This window comes from Protomyctophum bolini (genome assembly GCF_963924005.1).
Source record: "Protomyctophum bolini genome assembly, chromosome: 6".
NCBI classification, from domain to species: Eukaryota; Metazoa; Chordata; class Actinopteri; order Myctophiformes; family Myctophidae; genus Protomyctophum; species Protomyctophum bolini.
The window spans coordinates 460,611-484,350 of record NC_137867.1 but is presented as its reverse complement, the minus strand read 5'-3'; the positions used below and the strand labels follow the sequence as shown (position 1 = coordinate 484,350).

General features: G+C 46.7%; 2 protein-coding genes across 2 annotated transcripts in view; both read right to left on the bottom strand.

The window, feature by feature from the left end:
• Window positions 1-23,740, bottom strand: part of LOC308317796 (matrix metalloproteinase-16-like) — a gene marked incomplete at both ends in the record, with an annotated part of 222,710 nt that overhangs the window by 5,493 nt on the left and 193,477 nt on the right. The window lies entirely within an intron of this gene.
• LOC308316482 (uncharacterized protein) lies at window positions 15,419-16,772 on the bottom strand. Its single transcript, XM_080765132.1, has 3 exons — window positions 16,701-16,772; window positions 16,126-16,305; window positions 15,419-15,784 (listed from the first exon to the last, which is right to left on the bottom strand). The coding sequence occupies exons 1-3, from the start codon at window positions 16,729-16,731 to the stop codon at window positions 15,567-15,569; spliced, it is 429 nt and encodes a 142-aa protein (XP_080621258.1). The 5' UTR covers window positions 16,732-16,772; the 3' UTR covers window positions 15,419-15,566.

The following is a 23,740-nucleotide window of genomic DNA, read 5'->3' as shown; positions in this document are numbered from 1 at the left end:
CCCAGCTGGCCCAGCCAGACGCTGTGGCCAGTCAATAAAACTCGTGGCCTAGGTGCAAGACGCAACCTAGGCCCAGCTGGCCCCCAGACACTGAGGCCAGTCAACAAACCCGTGGCCTAGGTGCGAGCCGCCACCTAGGCCCAGCTGGCCCCCAGACCCTGAGGCCAGTCAACAAACTCGTGGCCTAGGTGCGAGCCGCCACCTAGGCCCAGCTGGCCCCCAGACACTGAGGCCAGTCAACAAACTCGTGGCCTAGGTGCGAGCCGCCACCTAGGCCCAGCTGGCCCTGACAGATAGTGAGGCCAGTCAACAACTCATAGACACTAAGGCCAGTCCAAAGCTACTGCCTGGAGCCCAGTACACGCTCTGTGAACTGGGTGCTGGCTGTAGAACACAGTAGAACCTTGTGAATGTGGGGGGCGTCGACCAAGATGCTGCTGTGCAAATCTCGGACAAGGTCGCGCCTCGCCACAGAGCCCATGAGGCTGCGAGGCCCCGAGTCGAGTGTGCCCTCACCCCTGACGGGGCTGGCTTGCCTGCCTGTCTATATGCCTCCTGGATGGTTTCCACTACCCAGTGAGAAAGCCTAGCCTTCGAGACCGGCTTCCCGAGGCAGTTCTGTCTATAACAGACGAACAGCTGGTCCGTTGTCCTGAGGTCCTGCGTCCGCCGATGGTACGTCCTCAGGGCCCTGAGGGGGCATAACAGAGCCTGCCGCCCGATCCTCCTTCTCCTTGTGAGGGGTTGAGCGGGCGCAACTCAAGGGACTGACTGGCTCGAGACCCAGACCAAACCTTAGGGTGGAACGCAGGGTTCGGTCGCAATATCACCCCCGCCTCCTCGGGCAAGAAGTGGCAGCACTCCTCATGCACTGACAGGGCATGTAGCTCACCTATTCTTTTTGCGGATGCCATTGCCAGCAAAAATGCGGTCTTGCGGGAGAGCCATTCCAGCTCCACCGTTTCCAAGGGCTCGAATGGCCCGTGCCGCAAGGCCGTCAGTACCACCTCCAGATCCCAAGGGGGGGCTGTCGGCCTACCCTGCGAGGGATGAGACCTTGTGGCGCCTTTAAGGAACTGATTAATCAGGTCGCAACAACCGTCTGCCAGTTTACGGGGCCCAACCCGGTTCGCTTTTATGGCCGCCACCATGCCCCTCAAAGTCGTGGGAGACTTGCCTGCCTCCAACATTTCCTGGAGAAACGAGAGGATGTCGCAAGCCCCACAAGAGAGGGGATCCACCTGCCTCGCAGTGCACCATACTTGGAAATTTTCCCAGCGGTATGCGTACACTGTCCTTGTAGATGGAGCCCGGGCTTCCTGCAGAGTCCCAACCACCGATGGAGGCAACCCCATGGCTAGGAACTCGGCCCTCTCAGGGGCCAGGCCCAGAGCTTGAGTCCCTGGGGAAAGGGATGAGCCAATACTATGGCCTGCAGGTCTCTCTGTGCCTGCTGAGTGGCCTGCCGATACCCCTGGGTCATGGTGGAATACACCCAGGGGTCCGCCCCAATTGTCCCCCGGAACAACTTCTGTTCCAGGGGGCGGCAAGAGGGGGCTGAGCCCCCCCCACCGTCAGGAGCGCGCATGGGGCGCCCGGGGCCCTCTGCCCCGCCCCCGTGCACGCCTCTGGCCTCGGCTGGACCTGCCGCGCCGGAAGGAGTCCAACTGGCCCCTTAGGTCCCCTGGAGCGTCATAAGTCGGTCGGGGTGGCTCTGCCCGTGGGGTCGTGCCACGCTGGCTGCGGCCCTCCTGGATAGCCCCCGACACCTCCCTAGCACACTTGCGGGCCTCCTGGGCCTGCTGGAGCAATGTCATGGCACTTGGCCCGAACATGGCCGCTGGTACCACGGGTAGCTCCGTCAGACATTTCCTGTCAGCCGCTTCCAGCTTCGACTGTGACAGCCAGAGGTGGCGCCTTGCCACGTAGAGCGAGGCAAGCGCCCTGCCTGATGCCACCGCTTGCTCCTTCATTAATTTGGCCACAAGCGCCGACACCTGCTGCAACTCAGCCGCGAGGTCGGGGCTTCCGCCGTCCAGCTGTCTGGCCAGACCGCGTTGGTACAGGGCTAGGATCGCTGTTGTGTTGGCCAGTTGACCCTGAACTGACAAGGCTCCGTGCACTTTGGTCAGCATGGTGTCCATAGCCTTGGTGTCCTTTGTGGCACCGGCTGGCTTCCCCAGAACTGAAGTGGCAGGGGCGATCAAGGCCCCCAGGGCCTGATCCAAGGCCGGTGGTGGGCCACAGCCGATCCTCTCCCGGCCTTGCACATTCCCCAGTCGCCTAACTAGGCCTGACCAGCGATGGGCCTCCGTCGGCTTTTGGAACTGCTGGAGCACTAGGTCCTCCACATCTGGAAGTAATGGCACCGATAGGGGCTGGTCCCCCACTTCATCGTCGAACCGGGAGGTTCTCTGTGTCCGCCCTGAGGGCAGCTCCACCCCCAAGGCCTGTGCGGCCCGAGCTATAAGCTCAAGAAGGGGGGAGGGGTACTGCTCTTGTTCCTGCTCCTCGTCCGCCTGTGCCTCCTCCCCCTCCTGCTGCCAGGGGGGGAGGTCTTCTTCCCCGAGATCATCGGGGTCATCCCCCAGAACATCAACATCCTCCTCCTCCGACCCAGCCTCCAGATGCACCTCCTCCTGGCCTACAATGGCAGCAGGGTGCTGTAAAGCCGGTGGGGCCGATATTGTGGCCGTAGGGCGCCGCAGGGTTATAAGACGCCGTAGAGCCGGAGGAGCCACCACTGTCGCTGCAGGACGCCCTGGGGTCGTCAGATCTAGCGGAGCTGGTGGGGCTGACGAAGCTGAGGCTGACGGCGGTTGCCTCTGCCGCTGGTTGCCCCCAACGGCAGTCTTTAGCCGCTTGGCCCGATGCTGCTGGGCTAAAATAGCCTCTGCCGGTACCAGAGAGAATGACCGAGCCCTGGCCTCCCTCACTCTAGCCGGCAGGATGAAACAGTTCATGCAAAATGCCGGGTCCAAACTGGCCGTGTGTGCATGGTCCAGACCCAAGCACCACATGCACCTATCATTTTCACCCCACACACCGAACAGGTGTGCACTGGACTGGCCATGTTTCTGTTTCCCCTATGTACCTAAATATATATAGCTGTGTGTTATAATCTACATATACGTATATTCATATATACATATACACATATATGTCCATATACTTATTTAATTATTATTTAAGTATATAGACATGTATTATAACTTCATATATTTAATCTATACATATACAATTTATACGTGTATATATATATATATAAACCTATATGAATGTACAACTATTTATTTAGTACCTGGATAGGTATATAGAAGATAAGTATCACAAGTATACTATCTATATATATAATATATAAGAGTGTGTTGTGTGTATAAACGCACTTATATAGACGGCCGGGCAGACTGTACGACGAGAGTGGGTGCAGTGTTGTATTTGCACTAGAACCCCTCCCCCCCGCCGACGTGATGACGTCGACGCGGAAGTTGGGAGTTTGTTATTGTTTCCCCTCTGCCGTGTGGTCTGACCGGGCCGCGGTGCAACGAACAACGGCCGTAGATGGCCTCAGAGTACGCCGACTGGGTCAGCTCCTCTGGGTTCTACCCCGCCGATCGCCGTCGCGGTGTACAGCCGCGATGATAGACCCGGAGGTCTCACCGCTTCTGCAGCCAGGGAACCAGGGCTCCGCCAACGTGGTCGGCTTCGCACTTGGCTTTGGCCACACCGAACGCCGTCTCCTAGTTTCCCCCAACGTGGTCGGGTTTCACTAGGGAACGGACGCACGGACCGAACGCCGTCTCAAGGTTTCCCCCAACGTGGTCGGGTTTCGCCAGGGAGCGGACGCACGGACAAGCTGAGGCTTCCTCCACTGTCTAGCGGATTAGGCCTGCAGCTTGTTGCTGTTGCTGTTTTTTTTTTTGATGGAGCTATGCGGCGCCCTGAGAGGAGTCGCGACGACCGGCTCTCTTCTTACCTAGGTAAGTGGACTGTGCCACGCAGCTGTTCTAGTATAGTTTTTATTGATGCGTTTCCAACTGCTGAGATAGCCTACGTAACGTCTGCTCTCGTGGAAATCAAAAGATCGAAGTGGCTCTGCACAGATGGGGCTTAAATAGCCCGCTGATTGGCATCTGGGCAGGGCCACCATAGATGATGTGTCTTAAAGAGATATCCATGTACACTGCCCCGTGGGGTCAGTTCCCGTACATATTGAATAATATGTAGTGGAGAGCCAGTCTCGAACACGATAGAGAACTATAACTATAACCTTTACAGTATAGTTTTAAAAATTGATGACAAGTGGATGTCAGTGTTCACACTGGCTATAATACTATATTAATTATGCGACAGAGAGAGCGGCACGTGCACCCGACGTTTATAAAATGTACTCATGAATGATCCAATCATCTTATAAAAATATAATGCGAAATTAACTAAAGTGTGATGCTGAGCTACAAACTCGTGTGTTTAATTTTGCCATGTTCTCTCTCTCGTCTCAGTCTGTTGTGTAGAGCGCGCTTGCTTTTGATACTGAGAGAGAGAAAGAGAGCGACCACCACAACACACATACATATACAGCATGTAAGGATCTCTTTGGGAAACCTGACCATTGACATTTTCCTGTTTTCTACCACCCTACCTTTAATATGATTAAAACATGTGGTGCATTAACTCAACAGCATATTTAGTGTATTTAAAATCTAGAAAAGTATCACAGATCATTTGGAACTGTATTTTTTCTCTTGTAGCACTCTCATTCTGGCTCTTTCTCACTACAGTGTGGCAAGCTTCTGGCACATAAAGAGAGGTACACCAAGGACGTTTTAGCGTTCCGGGCTCGGGCTGATGAATGGGCCAAAAAAAACATAGCCGATGGCAACCAGTCGAAGGTTGTTGACCGCTCGTACATACAGGTGATACAATTTTATTTTTTATTTCTTTCTGTCCATTTTCATTAGCCTTTTCAAGTTCCAGTTGGCACAATCTCTTCAAAGGGCCTTTTCACATACAGTAGACCCAACAAATGGACCCAGAAGTGTTAACTTTTCAAAGCCGTTAAACGGATGTTTGTCTTGTTTAGGGACTTGGGTTTGTTGACTTAAATGTTGTTTTAGCTTAGTAGCACTGACCAGAGCTACATGATGACATGCTTCGGCAGAGTTACAATTTAGGAATTTAGCAGACGCTCTTAATCCAGAGCTATTTACATCAAGCAAGAACAAAAAAAGCATGGGAATACATCACATATATAAAAAGCATTTATCATGAAACGTGCGTAAGCTAAGAACATAACAGTGGAATATCTATATAATGAAACTACGGTATATATACTATACTATGCTATACATATGCACTATGACATGCATGACTGACTACATACAATGCAATTATAGTGCTGTCTACATAACATGCAATAAGTCTGTATCAAATGCTATAAAGTCGACAAAGATGCTATCTAAGGGGGTAGGGTGCTATGGGCCATGATGGAGTCTGAAAAGGTTGGTTTTCAGACTACGGTGGAAGATTGGGAGTGATGCTGCAGTTCTGACTGCAACGGGAAGTGCATTCCACAGTTTTGGAGCCAGAAGGGAGAAGAGTTTGGGACGTGTGGAGCGTTGTCCCGGGGTTTTTAGTGAGGCTACTTCTCCCTGCGTTGGCTGATCTGAGTGCGCGGGAGGGTTTGTAGGGTTCAATCATACTTGCAAGATATGGGGGAGCCATAACTTTGGTTGCTTTGAATGCCAGTATCAGAGTTTTGTATTCTGTGCGGGCAGCGACCAGGAGCCAGTGGAGGGAGCGAAGAAGGGGGGGAGACATGTGAGAATTTTGGCTGGATGAAGACAAAGCGAGCTGCAGCATTTTGGATCAGTTGGAGAGGCTATAAGTGCACATGCCGGTAGGCCAGTAAGGAGGGAGTTACAATAGTCGAGTTTTGACAAGACTGTTGTCTGGATTAGGAGCTGGGCTGATTCCTGGGTGAGGAATGGTCTAATTTGTCGTATGTTATAGAGTGTGAACCTACAGGATCGAGTGACAGCTGTGATGTGAGTTTTGAACGAGAGCTGACTGTCCAGGACAACACCAATGTTCCTGGCTGTTGGGACAGACGTTACCAGGGCGGAAATAGTTAGCTCCCGTATAGGGCAAGACTTAGGTGGGAAGAAGAGAAGCTCAGTCTTGTCTGGGTTCAGCTTGAGGTGGTTGGAGGACATCCACTGTGAGATGTCAGCCAGGCATGCAGTGATGTGCTCTCGTGGTTTTTGTTATTTTTGTTATTATTTGGCCATGTTCACCCTGATGTTGTGATGTCTTAACGTAGTTAAATGTCGCTACTGTTGTGGAGACCAGTGTGGTCCTCAACTAAATTAATTCCTGTGAGCTCTAATAAGGACCATGGCAAAAGGCATCCAACTATTTCCAGACACGTTCAAACTGATCTTATAAATGACAGAAATGAAAGAATGTAGCACCTGCACATGTTTTGTCTAAATGTTATCAGAGATTATTATTATGGGCTGCAAAGATTAAAACCGATCGTTTGATACTGCCTCACAATGCGAGGAGATGTAATTTTGTAAGTCTCTTTCTTACATATATATTATTTTTTAAGGTGGAGAAATTGAAGGCCCTTGGATATGTCCCTCTTCTCCTTATGGGGAAAAAGAAACGAGGGAAGAGTGGGGAATGGGGGGCGGAAATGTGTTTCCCATTCCACAAACTGCCTCAGGCGGCAAGGGACGTCCTGGAAATGCTCTTGGTCACGTTTGAGGGTTTTTTGAAAGGTAGGTTAGACTAGCATTCATTATATCTATTCATTATATTGGTCTTATATTATGCCCAGATGGAGCAGATTTAAATGTTTTAACTATACCATGTTTTTTTGTTTGTTCCCATCTTTTCCCCAAAAGCATGCTATTACACGGCGGCTGCAGAGGGGGGGCACCAGGAAGCAGAAGAGGGGGGAGAGATGTCGGGAGAGAGAGAACAGGAGGAGGAAGAGCTGGAGGGGGAGAGGAGGGGGGAGAGAGAGGAGGGTCTAGAGATGGCGAGAGAGGAGGAAGACCTGGATAGAGATAGAAGACAGGAGGATGGGGGAGAGAAAGGAGAGGAGGGGGGAGAGATGTCGGGAGAGGGAGAACAGGAGGAGGAAGAGCTGGAGGGGGAGAGGAGGGGGGAGAGAGAGGAGGGGGGAGAGATGGCGAGAGAGGAGGAAGACATGGATAGAGATAGAAGACAGGAGGATGGGGGAGAGAAAGGAGAGGAGGGGGGAGAGATGGCGAGAGAGGAGGAAGACATGGATAGAGAGAGAGGAGAGGAGGAGGGAGAGAACATAGATGGGGAAGGAGAGAAGAAGAAGAAGGAGAAGACGGCAGCGGTACGGACTAAACGGTACGTGCCGATACAGGATAGAAGATGCTGAGCAATAGAGTTGACCGTCACTATGCAGAATAGGTGGTCAGTCTTTGGGTACAAGAAGACTTGTTTTCCCAGACATGCATCTAGGCAAGGCCATTACAGTTAAAATGTCCTGTTCCCATATGGAAATAGATAACCCCTCACTTGAGGGGCGCTAATATATTAAAGTCTAACTCATGTTGCTATGATTAGGTGATGTAATGCTTAACAAACATTACATTATCTTTATTGTTAAGGGCATTTAATGTGGGAAGGGGTCAGAGAACCTGGCCTGCAATGCAAAGACCAGAGGCCTTTATTTATGTTATTTTCCTCCATACAGGCCTGCAGTGACGATAACGGCCAATAAAAGAGCTGTGAAGAGGAAGGGGAAAATTTTTGATACTGGTATGAGTAACTATTATTATTATTATTATTATTTTTTTGTATAATTAAAGCTGCACTACCTAATTCTCCTCTTTTACCCTGTATTTGCACCTGGTTTCCTGTGCACATGCTTCTATTTCTACCATTGAGTTAATATAGCCTGTCTGCTCAGGGGATAAATTGAATCTTGACGTTCTAGTCAAAATTTGTGTCAGATCCTGTGTCGAGGTGAGACTCGACCTTTGACAATATTTGTCTGAATAGAAGAGCAGGGAGACAAAATAGTATAAGTTATATTGTATTAACATACATCGCCATGTAGAGTCAAATAGGGCCTTCATGGCTTTAGTACTAGTGGCTCTGCCCAGACAGGAACTTGTCCTGGACCACAAAAAGATAACTCCTGCCAGGTATAATTATGCACTACATTATGTTATTAAAAAATGAAGGGACTATGAGAGCTTACTCTGGCTGAAAAGCTCTTTGGTCATAAGCTCTGAGCTCTGAACAGAAGTAATACTCTATTACCTTGCACCATAGAGCGTCGCAGTCCCGCCCCCTTTCATGACGATGCCAGGCCCAGGAAATGATTCCCAATGCATTTTTCCCATAGAAATAACAAAAAAGGATTTATTTAAAGACTGTTACGCCGCGGACAAAGCCAACTCGAGTTGTGACAAATCATGACAATAAACATAATATTTTGGACCAAACAAATAATTACAAAGAAGAAAAACAACATAAGTGTTGTAACCTGCCGTCTGTTGTGATGATTTCATCACATCTGACATGTTAACAGATCTACTGACTAAAGGCTCACTCTCACTTGCAGGGACATATGTCTTGTGACATGGCCGTACCAGGCCTGTTTATAACGTTTTACTGTTGAGAGTAGAGGCTCCTGTTCTCCAGCATGAGTGTTGACTAGTAATCGTTTGTCCGGTGTTCTTTATGTGAAATATGAAGCATCCTTCTGAAGCTTGCTTTCAAAGGGCTGTATTCTGTGCTCTCTGTCCGCTGTGAGTGTCCAGCTCTCACAACCATAGAGTAGGGTGAAGAGCACCTGTTACTTGTAAGCGACCCCGTTTTTCCTACCGAGTTTCACACCAGTGAGGGGCGGGGGGGAAAGGTGACGGCCCTAGTTACAGTTAGATCAGTCGTGAAAACTCCTGCATTTGATCATCCATTTATTCCATTAAATTAGACCATAGACCATTTTAAATATGGAGTCTATGCAGATGTCAGAATATCATTGTGAAGTCGGAACAGGCCAGCTCCATATATGGAGATATAGGTGAGATTAGGTGTGATCAATTGGCTAATTTGGGCCCTGTCCAGAGCCTGGTCAGAGTTATTTTGTGGCGGTTCTGGACAACCGTGGGTCCGACCGACTCAAGGCCGGGCACTGCACTCCCTGTGGTGGAGTGGAACGTGTGTTGAATTTGAAGTCGGTGTGGCGAGCGGTTTTCAAGTTACGTGGAACAGACGCACACACGTACATACACACAGACTTTGCAATTATACACAGTGCAATTATAGATGGATTGTTTTTTTTAATGTTATAGCGATGTTCTTTCTCTAGGTATAGTGGTTTTTTTTATGTTTGTCTAATGAACCCTGTCTACATAAATATGTTTTATTGACTGATTCCTTTTTTTTTTTAAAGGAAAAAACAGTGCTGCAATCTCTCTCTCTCTCTCTCTCTCTCTCTCTCTCTCTCTCTCTCTCTCTCACACAGATTGCACGCATTGGTCCTCCGAGGTTCCCTGTCTGTTGCCGACAAGACTCGTGAGAGAAAAGTTAGTATCTGCTCTACTATTTACAATCTTGCCTTCTGCCTGAAATGCAGCAGTATTTTGAACATGTATAATTACTTTAATTCTTCTCCTATATACGGTACAGCTTTAATGTTTGTCTTTCAACGATGCTTGTTTAATAAAGAGAAATGTAATGTTTGTTTTGAGGACTAAAACAAACATTAGCACCCGTTTCTTAAACAAACATTATGTTGTAATTGATGTTGTAAGATTATAAGAGCGCCCCTCACTTCACACAGGTGTGATTTTTATTGTATTACCTCTGATGTGTACCAGGCCTGTTTACAACGTTTTACTGTTGAGAGTAGAGGCTCCTGTTCTCCAGCATGAGTGTTGACTAGTAATCGTATTATCTCTGATGTGAATATTTTAGAAGCTGGGAGTCATTATTCAATCAAAATAAAATTGTGATTATTTTTCCTGTTTTCCCTCTTCCAAAGGGCACAAAGCAGTCCTTGGTTCATTGGGCTCCATGCCCCACATGGTAACTTTAACCTAACTTTGTTTCTCTAACTTGTTAGTTACTTGTCTTACAGAGTAAAGTGATTGATGCTCTTGAAACCTAAGAAATATGTAAATGCTTAACATGATTTCAAAGTCAAGAAATATATTATTATTTATAAGGGAATGCTGTTTATTTGTATAACACATTTCAACAAGGCAATTAATTCCCTTAATACACGGTTCAACAAGCAAAGGAAACGAAAGAAAAGAAAGTTACAGAGCTGAAGAGAGACAATTATGTCAATCAAAGAGGCAAACAAATGTCTTTAGTTGTGTTTTAAAATAAGGAATGGCAGCAGACCTGCAGTTTTCTGTGAGTTTGTTCCAGATATGTGGTGCATAAAAACAAAATGCTTCCCCAAATTATTTTTTGATTTTATGGTCAGAAAGCAGACCTTTCCCAGTCAGGTAAACCAAGTAAATTAATTCAGTGTCTGTGAATCAGGGCTGTGGGGCATCAATTGACTCTTCCACTTTTTGCGTCTAACCATTCAGGGCTTTAAAGTATTACTTTGAAATACATTCTTTGACACAGGGAGCCAGTGGAAGGATTTAATATACTTAGTTTCTTGGTATTATTCACAACTATCATCTGTTTTGTGTTTTTCAGCCAGAAAGAGTTTGCAGACACGTGGGAGCCAACCGAGGGAATCCTCAACCAGCTGAAGGCCACTGAGACGGCCACTGAGAACACCAATTGAATGTTTTTTTTTGTGTTTTTTTTGTTCTTGAATTTGCTATTTCTTTTGTTTGTTTGTTTATTTTTCTTATTTGCACTATTTTCATAACTTTTTGTTTAAAGTATTTGTTTATAATTTATTTATTTTTGTTCTTGAATTTGCACAATTTGCTATTTATTTTGTTTGTTTCTTTTTCTTATTTTCATAACTTTTGTGTTTATAAATCACAGCCTCATCATTTGCTCAGTAGGACTAGGTGTTGGCAAGGGGCCCGCCATGCATACAATTAACTAAATGGGACACAGTATTTCAAAAGTCTTTACAGTTCTACTGCTCATATTGTTAGATTTTCAAGTTCAACCTGTGAATGTGTGAAGACCTTGCTATTGTTCCTGCAGTCATGGAGCTTAGACTGTACACTTGGTTAACATGACGGTTGTCATCAACCTGGTTTTGCCTCCATAATCATTCTACTACTGTCTATATTCTAGCTATTGTCTGTGTACTGTACAGTGTGGTGCAAACTTTCTAAAGTAGTTGGAAACAAAAAACTCCAATGAACATACATTTTCTTCACAATCATAACTATGTATGCCAGCACAGAATGGGGCCTGTGGAGATTAGAGAAGCATCTGGCATAGGGATACTGCCATGTTGGCTTGTGGTGGACATTTTGTGTAAAAATTCTCTTTTTGCCACTCACATGAGTGGACAATGGGTCCATTTGGTTATGGGGGTCCTTGAAAAGAAAATGTTTGAGAACCACTGTCCTAGACTCCTAGTAGCCTCGGAAACCCAGACGTTTTTATTTCTAGGGAGAGAAAAAAAAAAGTCTGGGTCCACTTCAATTCGGCATAGAGTAGTGCAAACTCAATCACTCTGCTGATTTCTGATCGTCTGCACCTTTGTTGCACACACACTCTTCTCTCTAGAGTCTCTCCAACTAATTAGTCTCATGTCGCACAGCTGCGTTTAGAGCTGCCTATGCCATAGAAAGCATAGGTGGAGGACCCCAGGCTACAGTCCTAGGGGACTCCTCCAATAGTGCCATAATAAATCAGTGTCATTCATACATAATCTGAAGAACATCTTGAAGACTTGACATTCACTATTAAAATAAGAACATAATGGTCTATAGAACAGAACATCTAAAGATTTGCCACAGACATGGACTTGTCTTTGCCATGGACATGCATTTTGATGACCTGGATGAACTCTTTTGGGTATACCAGTTTCACTCCCAGGCCAGCGCATATTTGAGTGTATACGTCAGAGAAGTACAGGAAAGGACAACAGAAATGGGTAAACGCAGTAGGCCTACTGTACAACTGGACTGGTTTGGTACTGATGTTATTAAATGCAGGAATATTCTCCATTAATGAAATTAGGACAGACTGTTAATATTCTTGTAATAGGCTGCCCATTTGATATTTCTATATTGACACTTATTTGACATTGATATATCAGGGTAACACATGCTATGCATCCCATGAATATACTTAAAATGCATTTATAACTATGGCATATGTATAGTGACTCATAGGAATAGACTATGTGACAACCAGGTATAGTCTGGTGACCACCAAAGAGACGGATGACAGCCGGAATGTAGACGGCACCCGGGTGAGCAGTATGGGTTAGTGCCCCAGTCTCTGTCCTCCGTGAGGAGGAAGCCCAACAAACCCTCGGTGAGGCCTCAGAGTCAGCACCACCTTCTCGCTCGGGTGGAGTCTGCATCAAAGTCAAAGTCGTACGATTTGTCACACACGTTACCGCAGTGAAATTTGTTCTCCGCATTTGACCCATCTCTTGGAACGGTGAGGAGCAGTGAGCTGCAGCCGTGCCGCACTCAGGAATAATTTGATTAGTAGATTTGACCCCCCAATCCAACCCTTTGATGCTGAGTGTCAAGCAGGGAGGCATTGGATCCCATCTTTACAGTCTTTAATTTGTTATGACCCGGCCAAGGATCTAACCCCGACCTCCCAGTTTCAGGGCGGACACTCTAACCATTGCCCACCACTCCTGAATGAAGTGTCTGATGCTGGGATGGGACTCTGGTGAAACAGGTGAGAGCAGGAGTGGACCTGGTGAGACGTAGGAGGAGGAGTCAACCCACAGAGCCTAATCCTTCCAGCCAGAAGTGTACCTCCCAGCCCTGGCAGAGTAGTTCAGGAGTAGTTCCAACGGATTGTGTGGCCCAGGTTTTTCCCTAATGGGACTGATTGACGGTAGCTACTGGGACGTAAGTTGGGACTTGATCACCCCGGCTGGGTCGCCTGAGTGAGGGGTATGATGTTCGAGAGATGACCTTGGGATACATCACTGAGGATACGTTCCAGGTGCATCCATGCAATGTTTTACTAATAACCTAATAATAACTAATACCTATACTCATGCTTCATGAGTCGGTATTTATTACTCATGCTTTATTACTTGCCTATGACTTATATACTTTAAGTAGAGCATCTACTCTGTAACGATGGAAGTTGGAGATCCATGCCCCACCTGGCTATGCAATACCCGGTACCAGTGTCAGAGTACCCGTTCACCCACTGTGTCCCTTTTATGCCCAGATATGAAGATTTCTGTCTCTGTCCCTTCATTCTATGGAGTTTTGTGTCAAGGCATGCCCAAATATGAACTGAAGTGATGTCAACAGTCAGAACAGGCCTGCAGCTCCATATATGGAGATATAGGGGTGCAGGTATAGAGCCCGGGCAGAGGCTTTTGGGCTGGTTCTGGACAATCATGCATCTCTGTCTCTCTCTGTCTCTCTCACTCAAGGCCAAGCACTGCACTCCCTGTGGTGGTGTGGAACGTGTGTGTCGAATTTGAAGTCGGTGTGGATGGTTGGAGTTATGTTAATTCCAGACATAAACATGTACAGAGACAAGGCACATTTATAGATAGATTATAATTGGGTAATTGGACTCATTGTTGTCACTGCTCTAATGCATTGATGTGATAAGTCACTACAAGGCTCATTGAGTGCATTATAAGCAAAACAAAAAATGTTTTCAGGCAAGAACTGTCGGGCAATAACTTATTTACTGTACTTCAGTCACACCCGTGTGAAGTGAGTGCTGCAACTCCGTGTGGGGGTTCCAGGAACACACCCAGGGTGCCAACCCAGTTCCGGCGAGCCACCCCGCGTCCGAAACGGTTGAGAAATGACAGTTACCGTGTGGCAGTCCCTCTACTGTACTGTACAGTACTGTCACTGTACTGGTACACCCGAAATCATCATATATAATAAAGTTAATATGTGCGTGTGTGTTATAGGTTGCACACAGGTGGTGAAAAACAACCATGATGTTGTTGTGCCAGCCACCCATATCTCCGTAAGGGAGTGGTTGCACCATTAAAAAAATGAACCCTTATGATTTATAACTACAATGCCTGTATAGTCTCCAGCAACATGTGATGTTCTACGTCATTAACTGCTTTATAAGTGTAATTAGTGTTATAAACAGATTATCTGATAGACATCTTATAATAATGTAATGTCTGGCATTTTCAAAGGAATGGTCTAGAGCACTTTCAGCATCCACCGAAAACACCTAAGTATGTCATAATGTTGACACAGGGGGGTGACTAGCCAATAAGCCTGGCAGATGTGTCACAGGAAAAAGGCAAACATACGACAAACATGGTATAAGAATCATAATTTTACTCATGTTTTAAAGGATAGCAGGAACAAAATAGCAAATGGCAAAACAAAAAAGATTCCTATGTATACATGTATGTAATCTGGCACCACTGCTGTATCATTACATAATTTGCTGGGGCGGTGCATACGCATCAAAATATGCTGGGACGGTGCATACGCAGCAAAAGTGGCACAAATTAACCACAGTACTGCTAATCAACTTACAAATTACATAGAGGCATTTCCTTTAATCCACCGGACACATATACAACATATACGTCACCATCGAAGGCATTGGGTCCTTTAATCCACAGCTTTATTACGTCATTGAGAGCTAGTTATACCAGTTATACCCCGACGTCATATGCTGGGACGGTGCATACCCATCAAAAGTGGCGCAAAGTAACCACAGTATACCGCTAATCAACTTACAAATTACATTATACATATACACAGAGGCATTTAGTATTAATATCACTATAGCCCAAGATTAAGTAAATTGAAAGCAATTGACAATTTAAAATAAATAATTATACTGTATACGTGGTAACATATTTTATATAACTTTTTTTTTCCATCAGATAGATGATTTATATTTATTTGAGAAACTATGTAACGAAAAGGCCTTGTGCACTCCTACAAGGACAGGTGCGTCGGAGCCGGCAACCAAATGCGAATCATACTACTCTATAAGTGAAATACCCTTTTCTTCTCTTTGAGAAACTAAAGAGGGATCCAGAATAATTCTAAATCGTTAAAACTGTATTTCTTCTATAGATAGAAACTTGTACCATACTTCATAATACTACTTTTTTACATACATAAAGTAGGTAGGAAGCAAATAGCTTAACCTAATAATTCAACATTTCAAACGTTCCTTCACATAGCCGTCACGTACCCGTGAGAGATATAGGGGTGCAAGTACAGAGCCCGGGCAGAGGCTTTTGGGCTGGTTCTGGACAATGATCTCTGTCTCTCTCTGTCTCTCTCGCTGTCCTTTCCTTTAATCCACCCGACACTGATCGACATATACGTCACCATCGAAAGCCGTCACTCATGCTTATGAGTAATGACTACTTGTCCTTGATATAGCAGTGGTGTCATAGGTTGGTAGAGATTCTCCATTGTCTAATCGTCATCGTCCTCATCCTCATCTGAGCTGTGTTCTTGCCAGTGTGTTTCATCCTCCATCGCCACCTCCTGTTCCAACAACATTGGACTTGGCCCAAGAATGGCCTTGTATGCTCTCGCTGCAGTCTGCTGTTGTAGTTTATGGTCCTCAAACCTTCGCTTCAGCAGACAGATGAGGCCCTGGGAACCCTCCTCTGTCAATCCATTTGGAAAATCTAGAATGTATGAGAGTGGAATAAAGTTCACACTTAACTTTTTCGGTAACACTATATTAAGGTCGCCTTTATAATGTTATAAGTTATAATGTGCTTTATACTTCCACTGAGCATAATAATGCATTAAGACCAGCACTTATGTTATAAACGTGGTTATATGTTGTTATACATGATTATAAGTGTTATAATGCCCTATAAGCACATTATAACGCATTATAAAGACGACGTTAATATAAAGTGTTCTTTTCTGACAGTAGAGATCTCAAATACATAGCAACAAATAAAACAGATAGATTAGTTACAAAATACTAACATGATAGCAGTCACCTGAAAATTTTCACTTACTGTCTGTGTGCTCATTGAAATGGTGTCCATCTGTGTCTGGACCTTTGACTGAGAGTCCTTGAGGAAAGCAAGGTGCTGCATCATCTCCTTTGTAATGATGTGCTTTTCCTCTGCCAGCCGCGAAAGAAGCATGCGTTGGTCAAAGAGCTGCTTCTTGGTCAGGATATCAACACCATCTGTGAAGGAATGACAACATGATTAGTCGTGGGTTTTTTAGAGGTGAAATGGAGCAAGAGACATTGGCATCCAAAAACATACAGCTGTGAGTGCATGTGAGTCAGTGTTTTTATGGTAAATGGTGAATTTATATAGCGCTTTTATCCAAGGCGCTTTACATAGATTGTGCATTACATTCACATTCACCCATTCAACCACACATGCATACACCGATGGCAGCGGAAAGCATGCAAGGCACCAACCAGCACATCAGGAGCAATGAGGCTTGGCGTGTAGACAGACAGACCACACCCCCCCCCCCCCCAGACAGACCACCCCCCCCCCCCACACACACACACACACACACACACACACACACACACACACACACACCTTAATGTATTAGTTTAGATACCTGCGTTCTGTTCCTGCCAAGGCCATATCATGCTCTGGGAAGCTTTGTTGGACAGCTTCTGCACAACAGAGCTTATGTCCACAGGGCTTGCGTCAGCGTGTTGGTTACAAAAAAAAGCTGTGATGGGGCTCTGTCAAAGGAATGAATTAATTAATGTTTAATGCATTTATTTATTATTTAAATTTTACAGGGCAATGTAGGTTTCAAATAGTTTTAAATTATCTAAATTAAATTAAATTATCAAACAAGATACGCTTCATAACATTGCCCTAAACCATAATGCAAACCTAGGGGGGATGCCCCCCTCAAACAGCTGGCCCAGGGACTCTGCCAGTCGGATAACCACATAGAAAACAAAAAGAAAGCTACCTGACATAATGGAAAGAGACACCCAAACCCAAAGCAAATGTAGTTCTATCTAGCAATAAAACCAAACGAGAACCAAAACTAGGTACAGACTCAGCGAACACAGTATTGCAATACAGAAAGGCCACCAGAGACAGGCCCCGCTTTCAAGCCAAGAAAATGTGTTGGAAACAGCTACACATTTGATTCTAATCACCTACCAAGACATCAGAGCACATACTTCACAGATTACACTCACCCAACATGAGTTTGAAAAAATGACCAATGACAAAAATAAATCCCAAACCTACTAGGATATATACAACACCATCCGAACAAAGCAAGATTTGTGAACTGTTGCGATAAAAGGCGGCTTGCGAATGGAATACAACCACCCCAAGGACCACAAACCATTGATTGACCTACTGCAATTATAAACAGAGCTGCTACCTTTAAACCAATATTAAATATATTTTTTTGTATACTATGCTACCATTTCTTCCAAAGCAACTGCAAAGGACTGATGCTATTTATTTCAAAAAGCTTTATATACCCTGTATATCATTCTTGAGATGAGGGACAAAAGTGGAAAAAACATGTCCCACACATAAGAGCCTTATTTTATGTAAAAAATAAATTAATTCATAAAAATAAAAGCACTTGCAAAGTTAAGTGTAATACAGTTGTGTATTATTATGCCCTTAATTTCATTATAATTGTTTTCATATTCCATCTGAATTAGTTAAAAGCAGGCCCTGTACCCAAAAAGGCCTGTATTTAGCCTGTCCCCAGCAAGTGGCCACAATTTCAAACTGCCAAAAAAGTGTCTAATACTGTCACAATCACATAAATATACATACTAAATTAAAGTAGATTGTCAACAACATAGCAAATAATATACACAGTTAATTTTAATTTATATTTTCTATTAAATATCTCATATCAAATGTTCGTCCCACGTCTCCGTCAACTCCGTCAGGTTTTTTTAAAAGTCTTAAATTAATCAGAAAATATTGTCGACAGATTTAGCCTGAAGACTCCTTTTCCAAGTCCCATTTATATTTGTTGCAATAGTGGAGTACCTGGTCTGACAAGCATTCAATTGTTTGATATTTTAAACAAACAATGTTGATAACAATGTGGTCACAGCTTTTACATGTCAACTCCATCTGCACATTTTTATGATCTTTGTTAAGAATTCCAAAATAATGTTTATTATTTTAGTTTAGGGGTTAGGTTTAGCTAACAAAATTAAGCAAAAACAAAATGGCTACATTGTACTAAAGAGGGTTAAGATGAAAACAAATGCCATTTTGTCAACTCAGTCAGACGTCAACTCCGTCAGATTTTGTGTCTGACGGAGTTGACGTGTATCTGACGTAGTTGACAAAAGTGTTCCTAAAACAATAAAATTATTGTTTTTGAATAATGGGCAGTATTCTAATTTGGCACACAGTTAGAGCATGCCTTAAGGAACATTTTTTGCTATGGGGCCATCACAGATTTGTCTCGTGGTGACCATGGCAGCCATATTACAAAAGAGCCGCCACCTGATGTTATTTTACAATAACTCAAGTTCTACACCACCTAGGATCTTGATTCTGGTGACTAAGACCTCATTTTCAAGGATGAGGGATACAGTGGTACAATTTAGACTTTCCCTGTGACCATGGCAGCCATTTTTCAAAATGGCCGCCACCTGCTGTTATTTTACAATAACTCAAGTTCTACACCACCTAGGATCTTGATTCTGGTGACTAATCATACATTTTCAAGGATGTGGGGTACATTGGTAATATTTAGATTTGTCCTGTGACCATAGCAGCCATTATTTTTTCAAAATGGCCGCCACCTGCTGTTATTTTACAATAACTCAAGTTTTAGACCACCTAGGATCTTGATTTTGGCGACTAATCATACATTTTAAAAGATGAGAAATACAGTGGTACTATTTAGATTTGTCCTGTGACCATGGCAGCCATTGTTTTTCAAAATGACCACCAACCTGCAGTTATTTTACCAATAACTCAAGTTTTAGACCACCAAGGATCTTGATTCTGGCGACTAATCATTACATTTTCAAGGATGAACTTTCTCTGGGAGAGGTAAGGGCTTATTTCAGGTGCAGGTTGAGTTTCTACTGACAGGACATTAAAAGGTTAAGCCCTATGTGAGCCGCCGGCGGGTCTCAGAGGCTGCATTATGTACTAAGTATTTCACATAGACCCAAAAATAAATAAATTTTAATGTTGATTCGGCTACAGTGGACCTACAGCTAGCTGGCATTGTCTTCCTCATCCACACACTAGTGTATCTTATAAGCATTTCAAAAGTATTGACTATAATTTGCGCAATTCGGAAAACACGAAAAGAACGACCGACTTTTCAGCTCCAATCGGCCCATCCGGTTTGATTGTAATTTTGACTTTTCTACACAAACAGTGACGAAGAGCAGAGCTCCAACCGAGGGGAAACATCTCGATAGGCAGCCGCCGAACACCAACTAAGGCCGAGGGGACACACCTACTTCCAACCCATTGGATCACGAAGTGTTATGTCAAGATTGGCTGCGATAGGTCTATTCTATATACACACACACACACACACACGCAGAGAGACGCAGGAGAGCAGCGGGTTCGAGCGGCATTTTTTTTCATTAGTCAGTGTAATTGTTCGACACAAGTCACTGTTATTTGCGACTCAACACGATGGCTGGTCGGGAGACACGGTCGGTGGACGAGGTGCTCGTTTTATTGGAGAATGATCCCGGAGCGTCTGTTTTCATACAAGACAGCGAAAGTGAACTAGACTCCGAGTTCAGCGACGAGGATTTCACCGAAAGGTTAGTGCGTGTTCATGTTTTCAATGTGATGATGATGATGATGCTACTACTACTACTACTACTAGTCATCGGTCACATCATTAGAAACGCTGAGGTTTATAATCTTCACTGTCTGTTTTCATGTCCCGTGTGTAACTCACATTTACGCATTTGAAACACTGTGCCATTTTTGGTCACTTTATCCCAGTGAGAGAGAAAGAGAGGGAGAGAGAGAGAGGGGGAGAAAGAGAGAGAGAGAGAGAGAGAGAGAGAGGGAGGGAGAGAGGCTTTGTTCTGCTCACTGCAAGCTGCCGGGTGTGAACTGATAGACAGAAAGAACTTCCCGCCACGAGAAACAGAAACCACACGGGTGTGAAGCTCACCTAACAACTTTCTTTGCCTAACAGTGCCGAAGAAGAGACGCAAACTGAAGAGGCTGAACGGGAAACGGCTACATCCGTTAGTCCCGTGCCAACGGGTAAATATAACACAAACACACACACACACACACACACACACACACACACACACACACACACACACACAATTGAAATGGTTTTTACCGGCGAGAGAAAACACTGTGTTGACACTGTCAAAGAAAAAAAGCACAATAAAAAAAATGTACATTTGAAAATCTGTATTTTCAACACCCATTGATATTTGACGTCATCGCAACAGATCCTCCGCCTTCCCAAACGCCTCTTGCCTCACGGGAAAGAGGCGCGCGCGGCCGCAGCCGCCCTGCCCGCGGACCGTCTGCACCACCAGGCACGCCCTCTGCGAGTTCACCGGCAACACCGACTGCATCCGCCGTGCCCCCGACAAGTAAATATAATGTGCACGCACGCACGCACGCACACACGCACGCGCACACACTATACCCGCCTGAAATTAGAACTCGCCCATACGGACAGAGAAACAACCCGCACGACCGAAACTCACGCAAAAAACACACCCCAAGTCGTGCCGCCGGCTAAGCTCCGGCCGTCTCATTTCAGGCGAACCAGCACGGAGATCGTCACGTCAACCCGTCCCCAGACGGTGGCCCGAGGACATCTCCGACGTCGAATCCGAGGGCCCCCCGTCCAAAAGGGTCCCGCCGGCCCCGAGGGGAAAGCGCGGACGCGGCGCCACAGCCGGACCCGCCGCAGCCCGACCCGAAAGATGGCGCAACAGGGAGAGCGAGGACGAACACTCCGTAACCCCCCGTCGCCCCTTCAGACCGAGGCGAGAGCCCGGCCCCGCGTGCGACAAGACCGCGCCGTGGAGTCCTCTGGAATTGTTCCAGCTCTTCTTCAGCGACGGAGTCGTCGGCACTCTGATAAAGAACACCAACCGCAACGCCGCCAAGAGAAAGGAGACGGAAGCCAAGGCGTACGCGAAAAAGTGGACGCCCCTCACACGCGAGGAGTTCTTCGTGTTCCTGGCAATAGTCCTCTTCTCGGGCCTGGTCCGGGTGCCCGAGAGGTCCGACTTCTGGAAGAGCGACGTCCCCTACGGATTCCGTTTCCCCGCCAGCGTGATGTCGAGGGACCGGTGGGAGGCGATCATGTGGTCCCTCCACCTCAGCGACCCGGACGGGGAAGAGGAGAACGAGAGAAAGAGGGGCACGGATTCCTACGACAGGCTGTTCAAAATCAAGCCTCTGTACACGGACATCGTCGCGGCCTGCCAGTCGCACTATCACCCGTCGCAGAACATCGCGATCGACGAACGGATGGTGAGCAGCAAGGCACGGGTCCACTTCAAACAATACATGAAGGCCAAGCCGACCAAGTGGGGCTTCAAGCTCTTTGTCCTGGCCGACTCGCTGAGCGCTTACACCTGGAACTTTTTCGTGTACGTCGGAAAGCGGGACGCGGACGCGTGCGCCCCGGCGCGCGGGAAGGGGCTCAGTTACTCGGCCGTGGTCGACCTGCTGCCTCTCGACCTGCTCGGCACCGGGTACAGACTCTACGTGGACAGTTTCTACACCAGTCCCGCCCTGTTCCGTCACCTGGACGGCCGCGGGATCGGCTGCTGCGGAACGGTGCGGAAAGGCCGCGTCGGGTTTCCCAGGACAAAGGAGAACGACCTGACCGACAGAGCGGAGAGGGGAGACATGCGGTGGATCAGGGACGGCAACCTCCTTTTCATAAAGTGGATGGACACGCGCCAAGTGGCACTCTGCACGTCCTTCCACAGGGCCTACAGCGAGCAGAGTGTGGACAGGCGTGTCAGGGAGGCCGGAAAATGGAGCGTCAAGAAGATCCCCGCCCCCGACGCCGTACTCGATTACAACCGCCACATGGGGGGGGTGGACCTGTCCGACGCGTTCATCAAGTACTACAGCGTCCACCACAAGACCATGAAATGGTACAAGACCTTTTTTTTCCATTTCATCGACATTGCCACGGTGAACAGCTGGCTGCTGCACAAGGAGCTGTGTGAGCACAGACGGACCGCTCACGTCACACACAAGCAGTTCATGGAGAGCTTGATCAGAGAAATGGTCGGGCTGTCCAAGAGAGGCCGAGGGGCGACGGCCCGGGTCCCCGGAGTCGCCCGCCGCCCCAACGTCTGCATTCCGCTTTACTTTCACGAGAGGAAGGGGAGCGACGTGAAGGACGCCACTGCCCACAGGGGGTACTGCGCGCTTTGCGCGGAAAAGCACAACAAGAGGCAGAAAACCCCAATGTACTGCGAGAGGTGCGATGTCGCCCTCTGCCTGGTGCCGACGAGGAACTGCTTCGCGGACTGGCACAGGATGCGGCGATAGTGTGTGTGTCCCCCCCCCCCCCCCTCTGCCGTCGGGGCCTCGCGGTCTCAGACGTAGTCCGCGGTGTTATATTCCGCAAACGATATCCCACGTCAAATGTCCCGCTGTATACACTTTGGTCACTGCGTGTGTTAATTTCACGGTCGGAGAGGTCGGTAGGAGACGACACGTCTCCGGGCAATCGCTCGAGCTCGAGCGCCCTTCGTCGTCTCGGAGTGTTTGTGAAAGCTCGGCTGAAGTGTTGTAGTGTAATTGGCATCCCTTTGTCTCCGGGAAGTTGCTGTCCGCTGACAAAATGTTCTATTGTGTAATCTTGAAACCACACCTCTGTATTCAACTCTGACTGTGCAAAAGTATGTATTGTATTGTTACCAAAATCTCATTACATTTTGATGATCTATGCAGAATCTATAGATGCGCCGTGAATCTAAAAACTAGAATGACACTGACTTCAATGGCATTTCAGTTTTTAGATTTCGCGGCGCCGCCAAGTCCACGGCAGGCCCCATATGACTTTTTTTTTGTCGTTTCAGACCGGCCATAGACTTCAATGGCATTTCAGTTTTTAGATTTCGCGGCGCCGCCAAGTCCACGGCAGGCCCCATATGACTTTTTTTTTGTCGTTTCAGACCGGCCATAGACTTCAATGGCATTTCAGTTTTAGATTTCGCGGCGCCGCCTGAAGTCACCCGAGGCGGGGGAGCTGACTTCCCCTCACGCCCTGACACACACACGCACGCACACACACGCACACACACACACACACACACACACACACACACAGAGAGAGAGGGAGAGAGAGAGAGACTAGCACCAAAAAAAGAGAAGAGCAGAGTGGAGTGCCTAGAAACTTCTACACACACACACACACACACGCGCGCACACACACACGCACACACACACACACACACACACACACACACAGAGAGAGGGAGAGAGAGCGAGACTAGCACCAAAAAAAGAGAAGAGCAGAGTGGAGTCCCTAGAAACTGCTACACACACACACACACACACACGCGCACACACGCACGCACACACACACACACACACACAGAGAGAGAGGGAGAGAGAGAGACTAGCACCAAAAAAAGAGAAGAGCAGAGTGGAGTGCCTAGA

Excerpts from the sequence above, each read along its gene's own strand:
- LOC308316482 (XM_080765132.1), bottom strand. The coding sequence starts at position 16,731 with ATGATATGGCCTTGGCAGGAACAGAACGCAG. Across the intron at positions 16,306-16,700 it reads TTGGCAGGAACAGAACGCAG|ATGGTGTTGATATCCTGACC; the intron begins GTATCTAAACTA and ends ATTCCTTCACAG. Across the intron at positions 15,785-16,125 it reads AATGAGCACACAGACAGTAA|ATTTTCCAAATGGATTGACA; the intron begins GTGAAAATTTTC and ends CATACATTCTAG.